The 16,732-nt window shown below is 45.0% G+C and overlaps 2 protein-coding genes across 2 annotated transcripts; both read right to left on the bottom strand.

The window, feature by feature from the left end:
- Nucleotides 1–8,290: 8,290 nt before the first annotated feature.
- LOC106098832 (uncharacterized) lies at nucleotides 8,291–11,418 on the bottom strand. The gene is made up of 2 exons (XM_013276462.3): nucleotides 9,114–11,418; nucleotides 8,291–8,711 (listed from the first exon to the last, which is right to left on the bottom strand). The coding sequence occupies exon 1, from the start codon at nucleotides 11,213–11,215 to the stop codon at nucleotides 9,332–9,334; it is 1,884 nt and encodes a 627-aa protein (XP_013131916.2). The 5' UTR covers nucleotides 11,216–11,418; the 3' UTR covers nucleotides 8,291–8,711; nucleotides 9,114–9,331.
- Nucleotides 11,404–15,778, bottom strand: LOC109203230 (uncharacterized). Its single transcript, XM_019362520.2, has 2 exons — nucleotides 15,608–15,778; nucleotides 11,404–15,205 (listed from the first exon to the last, which is right to left on the bottom strand). The coding sequence occupies exon 2, from the start codon at nucleotides 14,303–14,305 to the stop codon at nucleotides 11,423–11,425; it is 2,883 nt and encodes a 960-aa protein (XP_019218065.1). The 5' UTR covers nucleotides 14,306–15,205; nucleotides 15,608–15,778; the 3' UTR covers nucleotides 11,404–11,422.
- Between the last annotated feature and the right edge of the window lie 954 nt (nucleotides 15,779–16,732).

The raw sequence follows: 16,732 nt of genomic DNA on the forward strand, positions 1-16,732 counted from the left end.
CCCCAGGTACTTGTAGCTGTCCTCTATGTCTGCAATGTTGCCTTCTGGTAGTTTGATCCCCTCAGTTCTGACTACCTTCCCTCTCTTTATTATCATCCGACTACATTTTTCCAGTCCGAACGACATTCCAATGTCACTGCTGTATATCCTGGTGGTGTGGATCAGTGAATTGAATATCTCGTTCACTCTTGGCATACAGCTTTAAATCCATCTCAGTACAGCAATCTAACCTGTTCATCCTGCACTGACCTGCAGAGGATTTTCATGCAGCCTTTAAATAACAGTTAGTCTATTTCAGTTTGATTTGCAACATGTTTCACAATATGAAAAAAACATAATGTCACATAAACAGACCCAAAACTGGAGTTAAAAACATGAGGATGTCGTTAGACCCAGTGTTTTGTGTTTACTATTCCTATTATTATCCTGTGTTCTAGTTTATTCTGATTTTGGTATTTTGTTCAACAGTTCTTAGGGTTTTGGTTCTTAGTGTTTTGTTATTCCTGCCTGTGTGCTTTCCCGGTGCTGCATTCGTGTTCCTGAGTTTGTTTGTAAAACAGTTTGTGATTTCCTGTTTTACTTTGAAGTTCTGTGTCTCGTCATGCCCATTCGGTTCAGCTGTGTGTTCCTCCTGTGTGTCGTTTCCTGATTACCTTGTGTCTGTGCTTATAGTGTGCGTCTACCTCTGCTCCTCATGGGTTCGTCTGTGTTATTCTGTGTTAATCAGTGTTTCTCCGCGTCTCTCTGCCCTGCTTTCTCCGTGTCATCTCCGTGTATCTTCCGGTGTCCTTATGTTTTCATGTTTTTTTATTAGTTTTTCCCAGTTTAGGTTTATGTTTAGTTCCGCCCTCGCTTTTGTTATGTATTGTGCACTGTAAATAAACTCACTCACATCACCGCCACTGTCTGCTACTTGGATCCTCCTTCTCATCGCCACACGACAGCTGCCCCAGCTGTGACAGAGGACTGAAGTACCGCAATTGAAATTACTGACACTTGCAGTCAATCCAGTGTTGTGGCAAAACCCATATGCCAACAGTTCTTAAAATGTATCATATGGACAAACTTTGAAGTCACTGCCAAACTAGACAGAAAGACAAATCCCGAATCAAATGCTAGAATTAACATTAGCATTTTTGCCTCTCCAGTTATTCAGCAGCCCAGGTCCACTAGTCCATTGTAAAAATGAGTCCTGTTATCTGACCTTAGTTCTTTGGGCAAACCCAAGTCACTGCAAACTTGCTCTAGCATGGTAATAACACTTCTGCCATTAGATCTGTGAAGGTTCTCAGTCATCCAGGTCATCGTAGTCTAAGGAGCTTGGAAAGAAAAGCGTCTGGACTTCTAGAAGACGTTTCACCTCTAATCCGAGAAGCTTCTTCAGTTCCAAGAGCAACTGGTGGAGAGTCCCAGATTTTAAGCGCTATGGGAGTGGCCTCCCAACAGGGTCATGGGTCATCCCCCCTATTGATCCTCTAACTAATCACATGAACCAAAGTGTGAAAATGGGTGTGGGTCACAATCAGCCAAGGTTTCGAAAACACTGTGAAACTTAGCCCCACCCTATCATGTGTTACTGAGGTCAAATGGGAAGGGATCTCAAAACTGGATTATAGATGGCAAAGAGTTGGTGTCGTAAGCCACTGCCTCTGTTCAAAGATTGTGGTGGACATAGATGGCTTCTTTCACTCCTCTTTCAAACCTCTCCTGCCATTAGCTCTCCTCACCGACTTGGTGACTACAAAGCCCGACATGGAAGCCATAAGCACTAGAAGGTACTTTTCCCATTTTTTCGCCTTGTTCCTATGAGCTCAGCCACATCCATACATACCCAAGGAATAGTGCTTTTTATTGTGAAGCCATAAACTCACTATTCTCTTCATTCTCTATTGTATAGACCATATACCTTCCATTCTTCTTGGAGGTATCACCGACTTCCTTTGGGTATCTCATCTTACTTCTCAATCCTGACAAAGACTGTCTTTCTTTGTTGTACAAAACAATCCACTTTGTCATTTCTATCCCAGTGGCCCCCTTCCTTGACATTGGCTCTCTGCTGTAGGACTTGTAGGACTTTCAGCTTCATGCTGAGTCACAGCTCAGTGATTTTCTTTCACAACTCTTTGGAAGGAAAATTGATTTGCAGGAGCTAAAAGCAAAATAGTGGCTCACAAATGGTGAGATCTTCTTTGAGTGCCTGTGTGCAGTAGTGGCTGTCTGTTATTATTGTGACCTTTTTCTCTCCTGATTTTCCAACTCCAGCACCCCTTTCAACACTGCTGCACTGACATCTGCACTCCTCCCTCCTGGGAGGGAGAACTGCAGATGTCAATTTTATCGTATCCTCCTGGGAAGGAGAAGTATTTAGAGGGATACAGTATTTAGTTTACATACAGCCTAGCTAAACTATGCAGTCTATCTTGCCACTTAACTTAATAAGCACACTTACAACAAAGTCCATAAACATCATATAGAAATAATCAGCAATAATATTAAAAAAATCTGAGCATCAAGTGAAGCATATTTATTGTGTAATTGTACGTTAACAAGAATAACAACTCTCATGCACAGAACGTGTGACTCAAATCAGAAATAGACCACATTGTGCTAAAAGCATGACCCACAGGCGCTACAAGGTGCCCTAGCTATTCAATGACTGGGGAGGAGTGTGGTTCTAAAAGCCCTGAGCAACAAAAAAGAAAAGTGTTGAGGATAAGACTGACATCTGCACCAGTGTTGTACATCACCAGTTTTTCTGATTACTCAATACTGAAAATTACTCCCCGAGCAATTTAACTGTGTAATAATGCAATTAATTAAGGAATCAAGTGTAATTTGCTTTCTGTATTGTATTACATCAAACTGATATGGCAATTATTCTATTAAACATTTTCATGTAGATTATTTATGTAATATTAGGGGTAGATTGTGACATTAATACTGTAAATGGTAATGGAATGGACTGATTCTTACATAGCGCTTTTCTACTCTCCCGGAGTACTCAAAGTGCTCTATACAACATGCCTCATTCACCCATTCACACCCACTCATACAAGCACTTCTAAACTCAAGTGCAACCTGTACAGGTTTTAAACATGAACAATTAGTGAACCTTGTCTCTGCAGTGAATTCTCTGTGGTCTCTCTCTTTTCCACCTGTCTGTCACCAGCATAGTGAACAACCTTTGTGCAATATACCCACAATTCCTGCTCTGCACATGTTCAAACAATCAAAGCCTCGCCTCTCTAATTTTGCTACAAACCACTTTTTGATTTCCAAAACCATCCTACTAACTACCATCCAATGCTGCCTAGTTATATTATCCCCTGATACTACCTTGCCTCTAAACATGTCTTTCCCCCTCCCCCTCCTCTGCCTGTTTTTTTGGTCAACAGTAGTAGAGGTTTCACCAGGAACATGTTGCCAGCACCACCAGAGGTTATAGCTGATAATCTAGCTCCTGACTCATACAGTATGGAAATGTCATTCTTGATAACTTCCATGTTTTATTTGGCAGTGATTTTATTCTGGACACCCACCCTCATTTATCTGATTTTGGGACAAGCAGTATACTGGTTCCCCAACACAACCACCACTGTTGCCACTAAAATCAAACACCCTGACTGATCAGTAGTTCAAAGGTGGGAAAATGATTACAGTGTACATAGTAATACATAGGAATTTATTCCCCAAGGTTCCTGACACCACATTAAAGCGTTCTACCTGATGGTCATTTTGGCTCCAGAAGCCTTCAGTAATAATACCTGGTTTCATTCCTTCTGTGATGAGGGAAAAGAGAAAAAAAATCCCAGTAGCTCCAGGTAGCAACAGCTAAAATCGAAATTTAATCAAGGTAATCCCGGTTCTGACCCTCTCCACGTCATCAGCCATAATGTATTTCTGTCTCACGTGATTGAATAGAAGGCCCCCGTAGATATGGCAAGCCATTTCATTCTCACCTCACTGGCCAACATGGTCCCTAAACTATTTCAAAATGTCAAAATCAACAGTTGAAAAAGAAGTGAAGTAAAGACTAATTAGACTACTGGCATTGTGCTTTTGTTGTGCCTCAGTGTGAAAACTGTAAGAAGAAAAAAAAAAAGTCCAAAGTAATAAGAGGAATTCAAATAGGACAATTAAAATGTTGCTGCTTACTGCCCGGAAATCGATCCATTAAGTGATAAAGAAACTGCTTCTTTGGAAAGGAGCCATAGCTGTGTTGCTCTAACACACTGCACTAAAGTCTGTTTGCAGGAATTGTTTTTCTATAAATTCTACAAGTATAATGGCCTTCGGCATGTTGCAACAATTCCTATTTATTTAAGTGTCTCTAAGTCATTGTGCATTCTTGAACAAGCTAACTCAAACTTAGTTGTACTTATGGTCCTCAGTAAATCATGTCTACAGTTTATCCTCAAATTATTTGGGACGTGGTAAATGATTTTTGTAAAAACCCAAACAAGGCAGCTTTTCTTTTTAAATGATACAACACTAACTGTTAAGGCAGAGTGTTTTTATGAAGCACACCCATTCTTGCACTATCCTACTACTGTATACTACTATTCTTATTGTATATCTTATTTATCTGTTCCTCTGTCTCTCCTGCTGCTTTGAGCATGTACATGGCAAAAGGAATTTCCCTCGGGATAAATAAAGTTATTCTTATTCTTCTTATTCATTTACAGACACAGGAGAGATAAACTGAGGTTTAAACAAAAAGTGAGCCTTTATTATGGCTGATACAAAAAACAGAAAACAAAGCAAGATGAAACTAGGGCGAGAAACAATGATGCGAGAACATAACATGGAAACTGAACAGGAGCGTGTGAACCCTTGAACGTGAAGTAAAGTAAAGATGACATGAGCATGAACATGAAGAGTTGAAAGCAAGACTCTGTGACCTTACGTGACTTGACATGAGCAGAAAACCCGACACTGAACAGATAGAGGACTTAATTACACAGAAGGGTAATGAGGGAAGTGGAAACACCTGGGAAAACACAGCTGACACAAATGAACATGATGCCACAGGGGAAGCAAAACTAAACACTGAACATGGAAACAAGACTTTCATAATAAAACAGGAAACACAATGCAACTTAGACATGACAACACAAGCTTGACAAGAACAACATTCTCTAAAACATTTGCAAATTAAACGTTTCTGAACAATTTAAAAGACTTAACTTCATACGAAATTGCTACTGCCATTTTGTTTTTAATTAGTTTGTTGTTGACTTGATCAAGTTGATTACAGTCAGGTTCAATGTCTGAGGTGGAAACACAAATAGCAGTAGAAAGGTAGCAGTCCCTGAGAGTGGACCTGTATCTAGATTTGTTAAACTTCCCTAATGCAAATGTTAACATATAAAGGTAGATCCGAAGAGGACCAAGTTCGTCTCAGCATGTCTCCATATTTGTTGAAAATTCTCTTTGAAAGAAGAATAAAATTCCAGCAGTGATACTGACTTTATATCACGCTTTCCTACTCTACTTTAGCACTCAAAGCTCTTTATACAACTTACCTCCTTCAGCCATTCACACACATTCATACAAGCACTTTTTCCTATGCCTAAGAGTTTTTTCTTTAACATTCATATTCCAGTGAGATCAACTTGGGGTTCAGTATCTTGCCCAAGGATACTTTGGCATGCAGACTGGAGCAGCCAGGGATAAAAAAACAAACTTTTCTTAAAAGAAAGTGCAACCTTCTCATGAAAGTGTTTACCAGGCTGTGCAAATAGTCCATTGCCTTGCAGTTTGGCATCAGTTATAGCATTAGTTCACTCAGTCACATCAACTGTCAGTGCAAGATTGGTCTTCCAGTCTGCATCTGAGACCTTTGGAATATCCTTGCCTTTCTTCTCACAAAACAGTGAAATTTCTGCTCTCAAGTTCCATACTCGGGTAGCTCTGTAAACGCTCCCTAATGTAGTCCCTTTCATTAAACACATTAAGATTATAGAGGAGCTGGCAATAAACTCTTTTGTACATGTAAAAAGATGAGTAGCTGGAGTGTGTTGCAGCCATTATAGCTCTCATCCAGAGCCATGGAGAAAAAGTCACCATATTCCACTTTGTTTTTAACTGAAGATCCAAATTCCCAATAATATTCTCAATACATCTTGTTAGATAGAGAGGGTCACATTCTCAAATGATTATTTTTTCCTCAGAGCATATTAACACGACAGAGCCCACCAAACACTCCTCATCAGAGAATGATTAACTGTTTTATTTTGTTGGGGTTTTTTTGTGATTTTTGTGGGACATCACGAAGCTGGTCTTGACTGCTCCATCCCTAGATGTCTATCATCAGTCAAGTTCATATATTTCTTCATTTTTAGTTTCATAATTGAGATTCTAACTCCAAACCTTAAAGATAGCAATCTGCTCTCCACAAAATAAGCACACAGCTAACCAAAAGACAAATGATAAACAGTAAGAAGACTCGCATTAAATTAGGAGAAATGCATGGCCAGAAAGATGATAACGAAGGAGAAACATATATGGAAACGCTGTGGGAACTAAATAAATGGGAAATAACAAACTTCAAATAAGAAGTGAAGCAAACCATAAACTCAAACACTAGAGCATCAAACCACTTTGAAAGTCCAAAAGTCCATAAAAATGAAAAAGTAACCATAAATTCAAAACACAGCATTACCATAGTGAAAAGACATCAAACCAGGATTCCAAAACCTTCAGAAGATAAACATAGAATCATAACTTCAAACACTTGAACATTGAAATGCTCTTTTTGCGATTCCGAATTCAGAGACGTGACAAAACACTAGCACATGTCTTTTAAATGCAACTGCTCTAATATGGGCTTAATTATTACCTTCAGATGAAAAAGTAGTTGTCTGTCATCGTCATTAAGAGAATAAAATACCTACGTCGAGGGGTAATCAACTTTCCTATTCTGTTTAATTTAAGCTTACTGTTACAACCGGGGCAGCAGTCGTGTGGAGGTGAGAAAGGAGGATCCACAAGCAGACAGTGGCGGAGGTGCAAGTGGGTTTTATTTACAGTGCACAATAACCAAGGTGTGAGCAGAACTGAACAAAAAACTAAACTGGGAAAACTAATACAAAAAGGAGGACACGGAGGACACGGAGGACACGGAGCGAGGAGCAGAGAGACACGGAGAAACACGGAATAATGTTAAGTACACGGAAAATTCACAGAGAAACACAGACAACGCGACAAGGAGCACAGGCAGACACACAGTATAAATACACACATCAGGTAATCAGGAAATGGCACACAGGAGGGGACACAGCTGGAACTAATGGACATAATGAGACACAGACCTACAAAGTAAAGCAGGAAACACACAGACTATTTTACAACACAAATGCGGGGACCTGAACGGAGCACAGAGGGAAGACACAGGTAGGGATAACAAACACGACAACCAACCCCAAAGAACTAATACAAAATCAGAATAAACTAGAAAATGATAATAATAAACTTAAAGCGCTGAGTCACCGACCCAGGGCCATGACAGTACCCCGCCCTCAAGGGCTGGCCCCCGACAGCCCCAAAACACAAACGAACCACCCAGCCCGGGTGGGTGGTGGGAGGCCCAGGACGGAGGGTCCGGACCAGGACCAAAACGGAGGTCCCAAACAAAAGGTCCCAAACATTCAAAGGGGAGCAGAGTCCAAAGCATAGTTCAGGTGGCCGGCCCGGGGGCCGATAGCACAGAAGGCCAGGATGAAACAGTTCAGGGGGACGGCCTTGAAGAAGGCAGCGGTGGCGACAGAAGTCCGGAGGCCGGCCACGCGGAAGGCAGTGGCGGCGACAACCCTGTTCAGGAGGGCGTCCACGATGGCGATAATAACCAGCCAGCAGCCTAGAAAACGGCCGGTGATGATGAGGCGCTAGATGCGGACCGGATGGCGGCGTGCCAGCAGCAGAACCAGGCAAGGATGAGGAGAAGGATGAGGCTGAAGCTGCTGCCGAAGCCGAACCAGGCGGGGCTGGAGCTGATACAGGCCGGGCCAGGCGAAGCTGAACCGACCCAGGGCCATGACACTTACTTAGCTTTGTTAACAGAGGACAATGAGTAATGTCCTCATACATTTTGCAGTAAACAAAATGTTTACTGCAAAATGTTTTATAGATATGTCAGTTTGAATTTTTAAGAGAGCTAATGACTGAAACACAGTTTGAAAGTAAATATCTAAGAATTGCAAAGTTTGGAAACTTAATTTGGGAATTGGGACATATGAAAAATACGTTTTGACCCAAATCCAAGTCTAATGTTAACCTTACTCACCACACTTTGTCGATGCCTTCCATGTTGACAGGTACTGGGAACTGAGTTGAAAGGCTCATATTTTACTTGTCATTACTGGGTGTGTTGGAAAATCATCCCTGCAAATACAGGTGTAATTTAAATCTGACCTTACAAGTATGATAATCTTGGTGTACACACCTTTCTTGCAAACTGACTTCCAGTAAACTTTAGAATTAATTGCAGAAACCGTCTTATTGTTTACAAAGCCCTAAGCAGTCTGGCACCTTAATATAATTCTGACATTGTTGTGATGATTTCTGATATGAGGTTCAGTTCTACGGTGGTGATCGCAGGGTGTGCACAGGTCAAGTGCCACTATGACCCTCCAGAAAACGAGGACAGGGGATGATCGTTCAGCTCTTTAATAGCAGATTTAGCCTGGGTATGTGTGTGTGTGTGTGTGGTTCTACAAACAGAATGGAAAACAGAACACAAATTACAATCGAATATAGCCAACAATAATCACTATATAACATATTACAGCCACATACTTGTCTTATAGGACTTACTACTAGGCTGACGGCCTGTACTTTTAGTCTGATCCATATTTGGCAACAAAGAAAATAAACATCTTTCTATCGCTTAACTCTTGTGCCCCACTCACTTATGATGCTAAATAAAGAAGGTAAATACACATAACAAATCACCAACTCAGACCGAACTCAGTTTGGCCTAGGCGAACTTAGCTTAGCTTAGCCCGCTTAGTTTAGCGATAAATTAGCTTATAGCAAATGTACAAACAGAGGATGTCCAGAGCAATAAAACATACAGGCTATCATTCCTACACAAGAAGTATCCTGTAACTCACCAGTCTTATGGACGCACACTCTCAATGAACCCACATAAACTGCTCCCGAGCATAACTTGTGATTCACACTGCCTCCATGAACACCACTCTTCATTCTAGTCAAAACATTACTCACAAAACGGCCGCGCCCTCTAGTGGCGAGGCAGAAAACTGCATCACAGTCCTGCCTTCAGAACAGCCGCCCCCAAACTTGCACTCGCAAGTTTGCAGAATGTAGTTTACTGTCCATTTTGTTCTGGTACTGCAGGTAGTCGAATAAGGCGGCTCACTGGGCGTACGTAGGTACGGTCCTTTACGTTCACTTCTGCAGACCGGATTAAACCATCAGCTCCGGGGAATACCCTGTTGATCTTCCCAACAGGCCATGATGCTCTGGGAAGTTGGGGATCCACTATCATCACCACAGTGCCCACCTGGATCGGAGCAGTGTCTTTCTGCCACTTTGACCTTGTCTGCAGTGTAGGCAGGTAGTGGCGTATGAACTGTGTCCAGAAGCGATCGGATAACACCTGACAGGTCCTCCATGGTCGTCGTCCAATGAGCTCTGAGTCGTGGTATATCACTTGGGGTAGGGAAGGGTCTAGCCGCCCCATCAGCAACAAATTTGGGGTAATGGGGTCTGGGTCGGCCACGTCTGATGATACGTACCCCAAAGGTTTTGAGTTGAGCATTCCCTCGATCTCGATCAGCACTGTTTGGAGGATTTCCTCTTTTACAACCTGCGAGCCCAATGTGGAGGCCAGAGCTGCCTTTATGGACCTGATCTCTCGCTCCCAGGATCCTCCAAAGTGGGGAGAACTGGGAGGGTTAAATCGAAACTTGATCTGATGCTCTGCTAACTTGCCTTGTAAAGAGGGATGCAGGGCATTGAAAGTTTCCTGGAGCTCCCGATCCCCGCCTCGGAAATTCGTTCCCTGGTCACACAGTATCTCAGCTGGTTTCCCACGGCGAGAGACAAATCTTCTTAATGCCATCAGAAATGAGTCGGTGTTGATGCTAGACAGCACCTCAATATGAATGGCACGAGTTGTCAAGCATTTGAAGAGCAGGCCCCAGCGTTTTTCGTTTCTCCGACCAACCTTCACCTGCATTGGCCCAAAGCAGTCGATGCCTGTTGAGAAGAAGGCTGGCTGATGTAATCGTAGGCGTGCAAGGGGAAGGTCTGCCATCTTTGGGTTGACAGGTTGGGCTCTCCATTTTTGGCACTCAGGGCAGGAGCGCTGTTCACTTCTTACGGCTTCACGGCCGCGAAGAATCCAGTATTTCCTTCTCAACTCTGCAAACAATCTCTCTGCTCCTGGGTGTTTCAAATCACTGTCAGCCTGTTGGATGAGTAGTCTGGTGATTGGATGTTTAGGGTCCAATACTACTGGATGTATCACAGCAGCTTCCAAATCATGGCACCGTCTGAGACGACCACCTACTCGTATGAGTAGGAGCGACTCATCAAATTCCGGAGCCAGGCCAAACAGACGGCTGGATGAGTGAACTGGTTTCCCAGTGGTCAGGCACTGGATCTCATCTGGGAAACTGTCTTTCTGAGCAGCTCTCAGCAGAATAAGCTCAGCCTCCTTGTAGTTCTCTGATGTGAGGTTGTCACCAGCCGCCCCGTGAAGGCACCTGGCTGTTTCTTCCAATAGCTTGCTAAAACTGGTAAACTGCTGTGCATCAGGCAGGGAGATAGAGTCAGTAGACACAGCTAAGCAAGTTATTGGTTTACGCTGCTCCTCAGCAAAGTCTGTACATGGTGTGGCTGGGTGGTCTGGCCACTGGTCTCGATGTAGCTGCAGAAACGGGGGCCCACATGCCCACCGGGACTGCACAGTGAGGTCTTGTAGCTTCTTACCCCTAGTTAGATCATCTGCCGGATTTTCATATGTTGTCACATAACGCCAAGACTGGCTGTCTGTCAGTTCCTGGATCTCAGCTATCCGAGTTCCCACGAACACCTTGAAATGACAGGACTCTGACTGGATCCATGTTAGGACAGTGGTGGAGTCTGTCCATAACACCACTCTGCATAGTGGTAGGGTGAGCTCTTTGGTCAGCAGGCTAGCGAGTTGAGCTCCAGTCAAGGCTGCACATAGTTCCAGACGTGGCATGGACGTCTGCCGTTTAGGGGCCACCCTAGAGCGGGCAGTCAGGAAAGCAACTTCCACCTTTCCAGCAGCATCTTCCGTCCGTAGGTAGGCAACACTTCCATATGCCTGTTGAGATGCATCGCAGAAGATGTGCAACTCACGCCTACTGTCGGATTTGTCCAGCTCCGGGCTTACATAACAACGTTGTAGACTAATGTTGTCCAGATGCTACAGCTCACCTTCCCATTCGTTCCATGCAGAGAGCAGGTCACTTGGTAACAGGGGGTCATCCCACTCACGCTTTTTGTCCCACAACTGCTGGACTAGTACCTTTGCTCTCGTTGTGAAGGGGACGAGAAACCCTAGTGGGTCATACTGACTCGCCAGAACCCGGTAGATGTTTCTCATGGTAGGAGGATTACTCTCCAACTGCCTGGACTTGTAGTGGAGAGTGTCAGAGCAGCACATCCAGCGCAGACCTAGAGCAGGTTCTTGAGGGTCCATATCAGTTCGATTCAGCCACTGTACGCTGCTCTCCGATCTTATCTCCTGTGGTAGATGGCTGATGAGATCTGGGGTGCTGCTGGCCCACTGTCTGAGCTCAAATCCTCCCTCCGATAATAGTGACCGTAGTTTGTCCACGACCTCGGTGGCCACATCTGGAGAAGAGAAGCTCTGTAACCAGTTGTCAACATAAAAATTCTTCTCAATGGAGTCACGTACGTCATCTCCCTGGTCACTGTGGTCATGGACGTGTCGCTGGAGTGCATAAATTGCACAGCATGGTGAGCATGTTGTCCCAAAGGGGAGCACCTGCCATTCATACACCTTGGGATGGGTGTCTCTTTGCAGATCACGCCAGATGAAACGTAGTAGCGGCCGGTCCTCAGGCAGTAGTCTCACTTGGTGGAACATCCCCTTGATGTCACTGCTAACCGCGATGGAGCGTTCTCTGAAGCGTAGCAGCACACCAAGAAGAGAGGCCCCCAGGTTCGGGCCTGGTAACAGCAGCCCGTTGAGGTTCTGATCCCTATAGGTGAATGAGCAATTAAACACCACACGGTTCTTTCCGTTGTGTGTCACCATGTGGTGGGGGATGAACCATGATTCTTTGGAGGCCCTCATTTCCTCTTCGCTGATTTCTCTGACATAGCCTGCTGCTATCAACCTTGTCATCTCCGCTTGATAAGCTTTAGCCTTCTCTGGGTCTCGACTGAGGCGCTTCTCCGTGCCTCGTAGATTGGGGAGTACTGCTTCAGGTGGCACCCGGAGTGTAGGCATATCACTGACACGCAGAAGGGGAGTTGAATATCTCTTCACTCCCTCGACATTCAATCTTGTTGTCTTTGCCTCCAAAAGCTTCATAGCTTGCTCTTCCCTCCGAGACCGTGTCACCAGTTTCTCACTTCGATATGGGAGAGTGTCGAGTTGCCAAAGCCTCTCTACTTGACTATGAAGCTCTGATTGAGGAGAGGTAGTTGAGAGGAAGAGGCACTGTTGCGGTTGAGCGGAGTGCTTAAGGGAGGGGATTGGTCCCTGTAGTACCCAACCGAGTCTAGTCTTGACTGCAGCTGGTCCTCCAGGTGAGCCTAGGCGCACAGGTTTGATGGGCGTCACTAGGTGAGGACAGTCAGAACCGATCAGAAGGAGTGGCTGGGCATTTGTGAAGGGCAACAAGGGAAGCCTTCTTAAGTGTCTATATTTCTGTTGAAGTGCTTTCACAGGGTATGAATGTTCAGCCAAGCCTAGATCATCGGCTGTGAAGGCTCTCTCAATGGTGAATGTTCTGGATGGTTGGCTGGCAGGGGAGACTTTGACTGTCACTGATGCGCCATGCAAGGTTCTCAGTCCTTGTCTCACCGTACGTAGAGTAAGACTCTCTGCCGTGCCCTGTAACTGCAGTCTTTGAGTGGCCTCAGGGAGAAGGATCGTCCTCTCAGATCCATCATCCAATATGGCGAATGTCTCCAAGGTGTGCTCACCGTTCTGCAGCAACACTTTGGTTATCTTCAGAAGCACTTGGCTACAGCCAGCACGCCGGTCTAGATAAAGTACCTCAGTAGATGCTTTACTCCCCAGCTCAGCGACGTGTTCCATTGGTGGATTGGGTGCAGCAGGTCTGAGGTTCACTTCATGCAGGGCCTCAAGGTGTTTTTCCCTGCATGTCTTGCACTGCACTTTCAGTCGACACTGAGCGGCCTGGTGGTGCCGCCCACAACGCCAGCAGCGATTGTTGGACTTAATCCAAGTTGATTTCTGCTCCTTAGTCAGCATCTTGAAGTTGACACATTGATCTAAGAAGTGCAGAGTGTTATTACAATATGGACAATAAGCTGTGGGCTTGTCTTGGACCTCTGAAGTGGAAGGGGTTGTGGCTGAGGACCTTTGAGGGGCAGTGTTGTGTGTTGCACCATGCAGCACGGTGGTAGTCCTTTTGGTGGCTCTTTTATCTCTTTTCATGCTGCTCCTGTCTCTCGAGCTCTCCTCTACCTTCTCTGTGTGATCTCCGCCCTCTTGAATGACCAGCTCATACTCCAGCCACTCTGCAAAGTCTCTCAATGATGGTATTCCATCTTTCTGTGGGTAAAGGTAGCGGCGGAAAGCAGCACGTAGGTCTTGCGGTAGCTTTCGTGTCAGCCTAGCAACATGGGACCCGCATTGCAGCTCTATGTGTCCATCTTCCCCAAGTTGCTCTAACATGCCGACCAGAGCACGGACTCTCAGTGCAAACCTTCTGAATCCAGTCGTGTCACCCGGGCGGATGCTGGGCTCATCCATAAGCTCTGCTATTCTCTGCAGTGACAGCTGGTGCGGCTGACCATAATGTTTAGTGAGCGAGGCCATCGTGTCAGAGTAGGGGCGGGGTGAGTTACTGTAGGAGTCAGCAATTAAAAGAGCTTCCTCAAATTTAAGGTGGTCACAGAGGACCTGATATTTGAACCTCTCGGTTGCATCAAAGGGGAGAATATTGTCTAGGGCAAGCCTTAATCTAGCAAACTGCCTGGGATCACCCTTTGTGAACTCTGGGATGGAGGGCGATGGTCCTCTGTAGGTCTTCTCCTTTACAGCTATGGCTGTAGTGGGAGCTAACACCGGTTCTGGGGGGAGCATGTTCGCGTCGAAACTAGGTCCAGCTAGTGATCAAGATAAGGGGGTGGACTGTGGTGCACGAGGCTGGAAGTCAGGAGCTTCAGTGGCTGAGGGTTGTTGCAACTGTAGCTCTTGTAACCGTTGGCTAAGCTCTTGTGCAATGGCTGGTAGCGGTGGAGGTGGAACAGACTGTACCTCTGGTAGATCAGGATGATCTCTCGGGAGAAAAACTGGAGGTGGTGGTACTGGCCATTCTTCAGCTGCATCCTGTGTGGAGGATGTATTGTGCTGCTCTGGTCTCAGGGGAAAAGGCTGTGGGGTTAGAGGTGTGGAGACCCAAGTGTCATCAGCTGAAATGTAGCCCCCTGGCTGCTGGGCAGAACGTAAGCGGGTGGATTCCAACGTGGTGACATTGCGATCCATCTGTCTCCTCATGTCTCCTACCATCAGCTGAAGTTGCCTGTTGTCCTCCTGCAGTTGCTGCACAATGTTCATGAACTCCGGTGGAATGCTGGATGCCACTGGTGTCCGTCCTGCAGCTCCAATAGAACCAGGAGTCTGGGTGAGGGGCGTCATCTTGGCGTATCCCTCTCTAGTCTGCTGCTGCTCCAATGTAGCAGTGGGTGGCAGTGTGTAGCCTTCATACTGAGTCATCCATCCTGGTGGTCGCACAGCCCTCCGTGGACGTGCACCTGCTCTCTGGGGGTCATAATCCATCTTCACTCTGTAATCACCTATCCGGCTCGAAGGACCAATTTGTTGTGATGATTTCTGATATGAGGTTCAGTTCTACGGTGGTGATCGCAGGGTGTGCACAGGTCAAGTGCCACTATGACCCTCCAGAAAATAACGAGGACAGGGGATGATCGTTCAGCTCTTTAATAGCAGATTTAGCGTGGGTATGTGTGTGTGTGTGTGGTTCTACAAACAGAATGGAAAACAGAACACAAATTACAATCGAATATAGCCAACAATAATCACTATATAACATATTACAGCCACATACTTGTCTTATAGGACTTACTACTAGGCTGACGGCCTGTACTTTTAGTCTGATCCATATTTGGCAACAAAGAAAATAAACATCTTTCTATCGCTTAACTCTTGTGCCCCACTCACTTATGATGCTAAATAAAGAAGGTAAATACACATAACAAATCACCAACTCAGACCGAACTCAGTTTGGCCTAGGCGAACTTAGCTTAGCTTAGCCCGCTTAGCTTAGCGATAAATTAGCTTATAGCAAATGTACAAACAGAGGATGTCCAGAGCAATAAAACATACAGGCTATCATTCCTACATAAGAAGTATCCTGTAACTCACCAGTCTTATGGACGCACACTCTCAATGAACCCACATAAACTGCTCCCGAGCATAACTTGTGATTCACACTGCCTCCATGAACACCACTCTTCATTCTAGTCAAAACATTACTCACAAAACGGCCGCGCCCTCTAGTGGCGAGGCAGAAAACTGCATCACAGTCCTGCCTTCAGAACAGACATGCTTGTCAGTTACACGCCAGTCAGATCATCCAGGTGGTCTGTACTGGCCTTTTAAAAATACCGAAAGTCAACTAAAACTGATAAAGCAGCTATTTGCCTTTAAGGTCTTGTGTGATTAAACAATTGCCCAGGTGGACAGAGATGTGATAACCCAGTGTCATCATTAGAAAGCAAACTTTCAACCTTAATATTTAGCATATCACTTACCCAGCTAGGGCACATAGAGCAATCTGTGTTTACAGTCCTTGAAAACTCCGAGAGGATTCATTTGATTGTAGGCTAAGGATTAAGCAAACATCTAGCAAGGCAAAGAATCTAAGATAATTGCTAAATGGTAAATGGCCTGTATTTATATAGCGCTTTACTAGTCCCTAAGGACCCCAAAGCGCTTTACATATCCAGACATCCAACCATTCACACACTGGTGATGGCAAGCTACATAGTAGCCACAGCCACCCTGGGGCGCACTGACAGAAGCGAGGCTGCCGAACACTGGCACCACCGGGCCCTCTGACCACCACCAGTAGGCAACGGGTGAAGTGTCTTGCCCAAGGACACAACGACCGAGACTGTCCAAGCTGGGGCTCGAACCGGCAACCTTCCGATTACAAGGCGAACTCCCAACTCTTGAGCCACGATCGCCCCGTAATATTGATTTTAAATAGGCACTTGCTTCTTCAACTTGAATTCAGTCAGTCATTATAGTTATAGTTTTGCCCACTGGGCATTCTAGATGGCAAATATGGACAGATTACTTGTGTGAGCACAGAGAAGTAAAATGACTATATTCTTTGAATACATGAACATGTTTTGTCTTTTCTAGTAGTTTTGCATCTGTTTAGTACATTCAAGCATCTGTGGACTTGACACATCTGCTACAAATACAGCGGAGCCTTAAAATGTCTTGTACAGTTAGAGTTCATGTTTAATAGACAGTAGGTCC

Source organism: Oreochromis niloticus, linkage group LG2, assembly GCF_001858045.2.
Source record: "Oreochromis niloticus isolate F11D_XX linkage group LG2, O_niloticus_UMD_NMBU, whole genome shotgun sequence".
Taxonomy (NCBI): Eukaryota; Metazoa; Chordata; class Actinopteri; order Cichliformes; family Cichlidae; genus Oreochromis; species Oreochromis niloticus.

What these genes read in the sequence shown, in the direction of transcription:
- LOC106098832 (XM_013276462.3), bottom strand. Translation starts at nt 11,215, where the DNA reads ATGCCACGTCTGGAACTATGTGCAGCCTTGACTGGAGCTCAACTCGCT.
- LOC109203230 (XM_019362520.2), bottom strand. Translation starts at nt 14,305, where the DNA reads ATGCTCCCCCCAGAACCGGTGTTAGCTCCCACTACAGCCATAGCTGTA.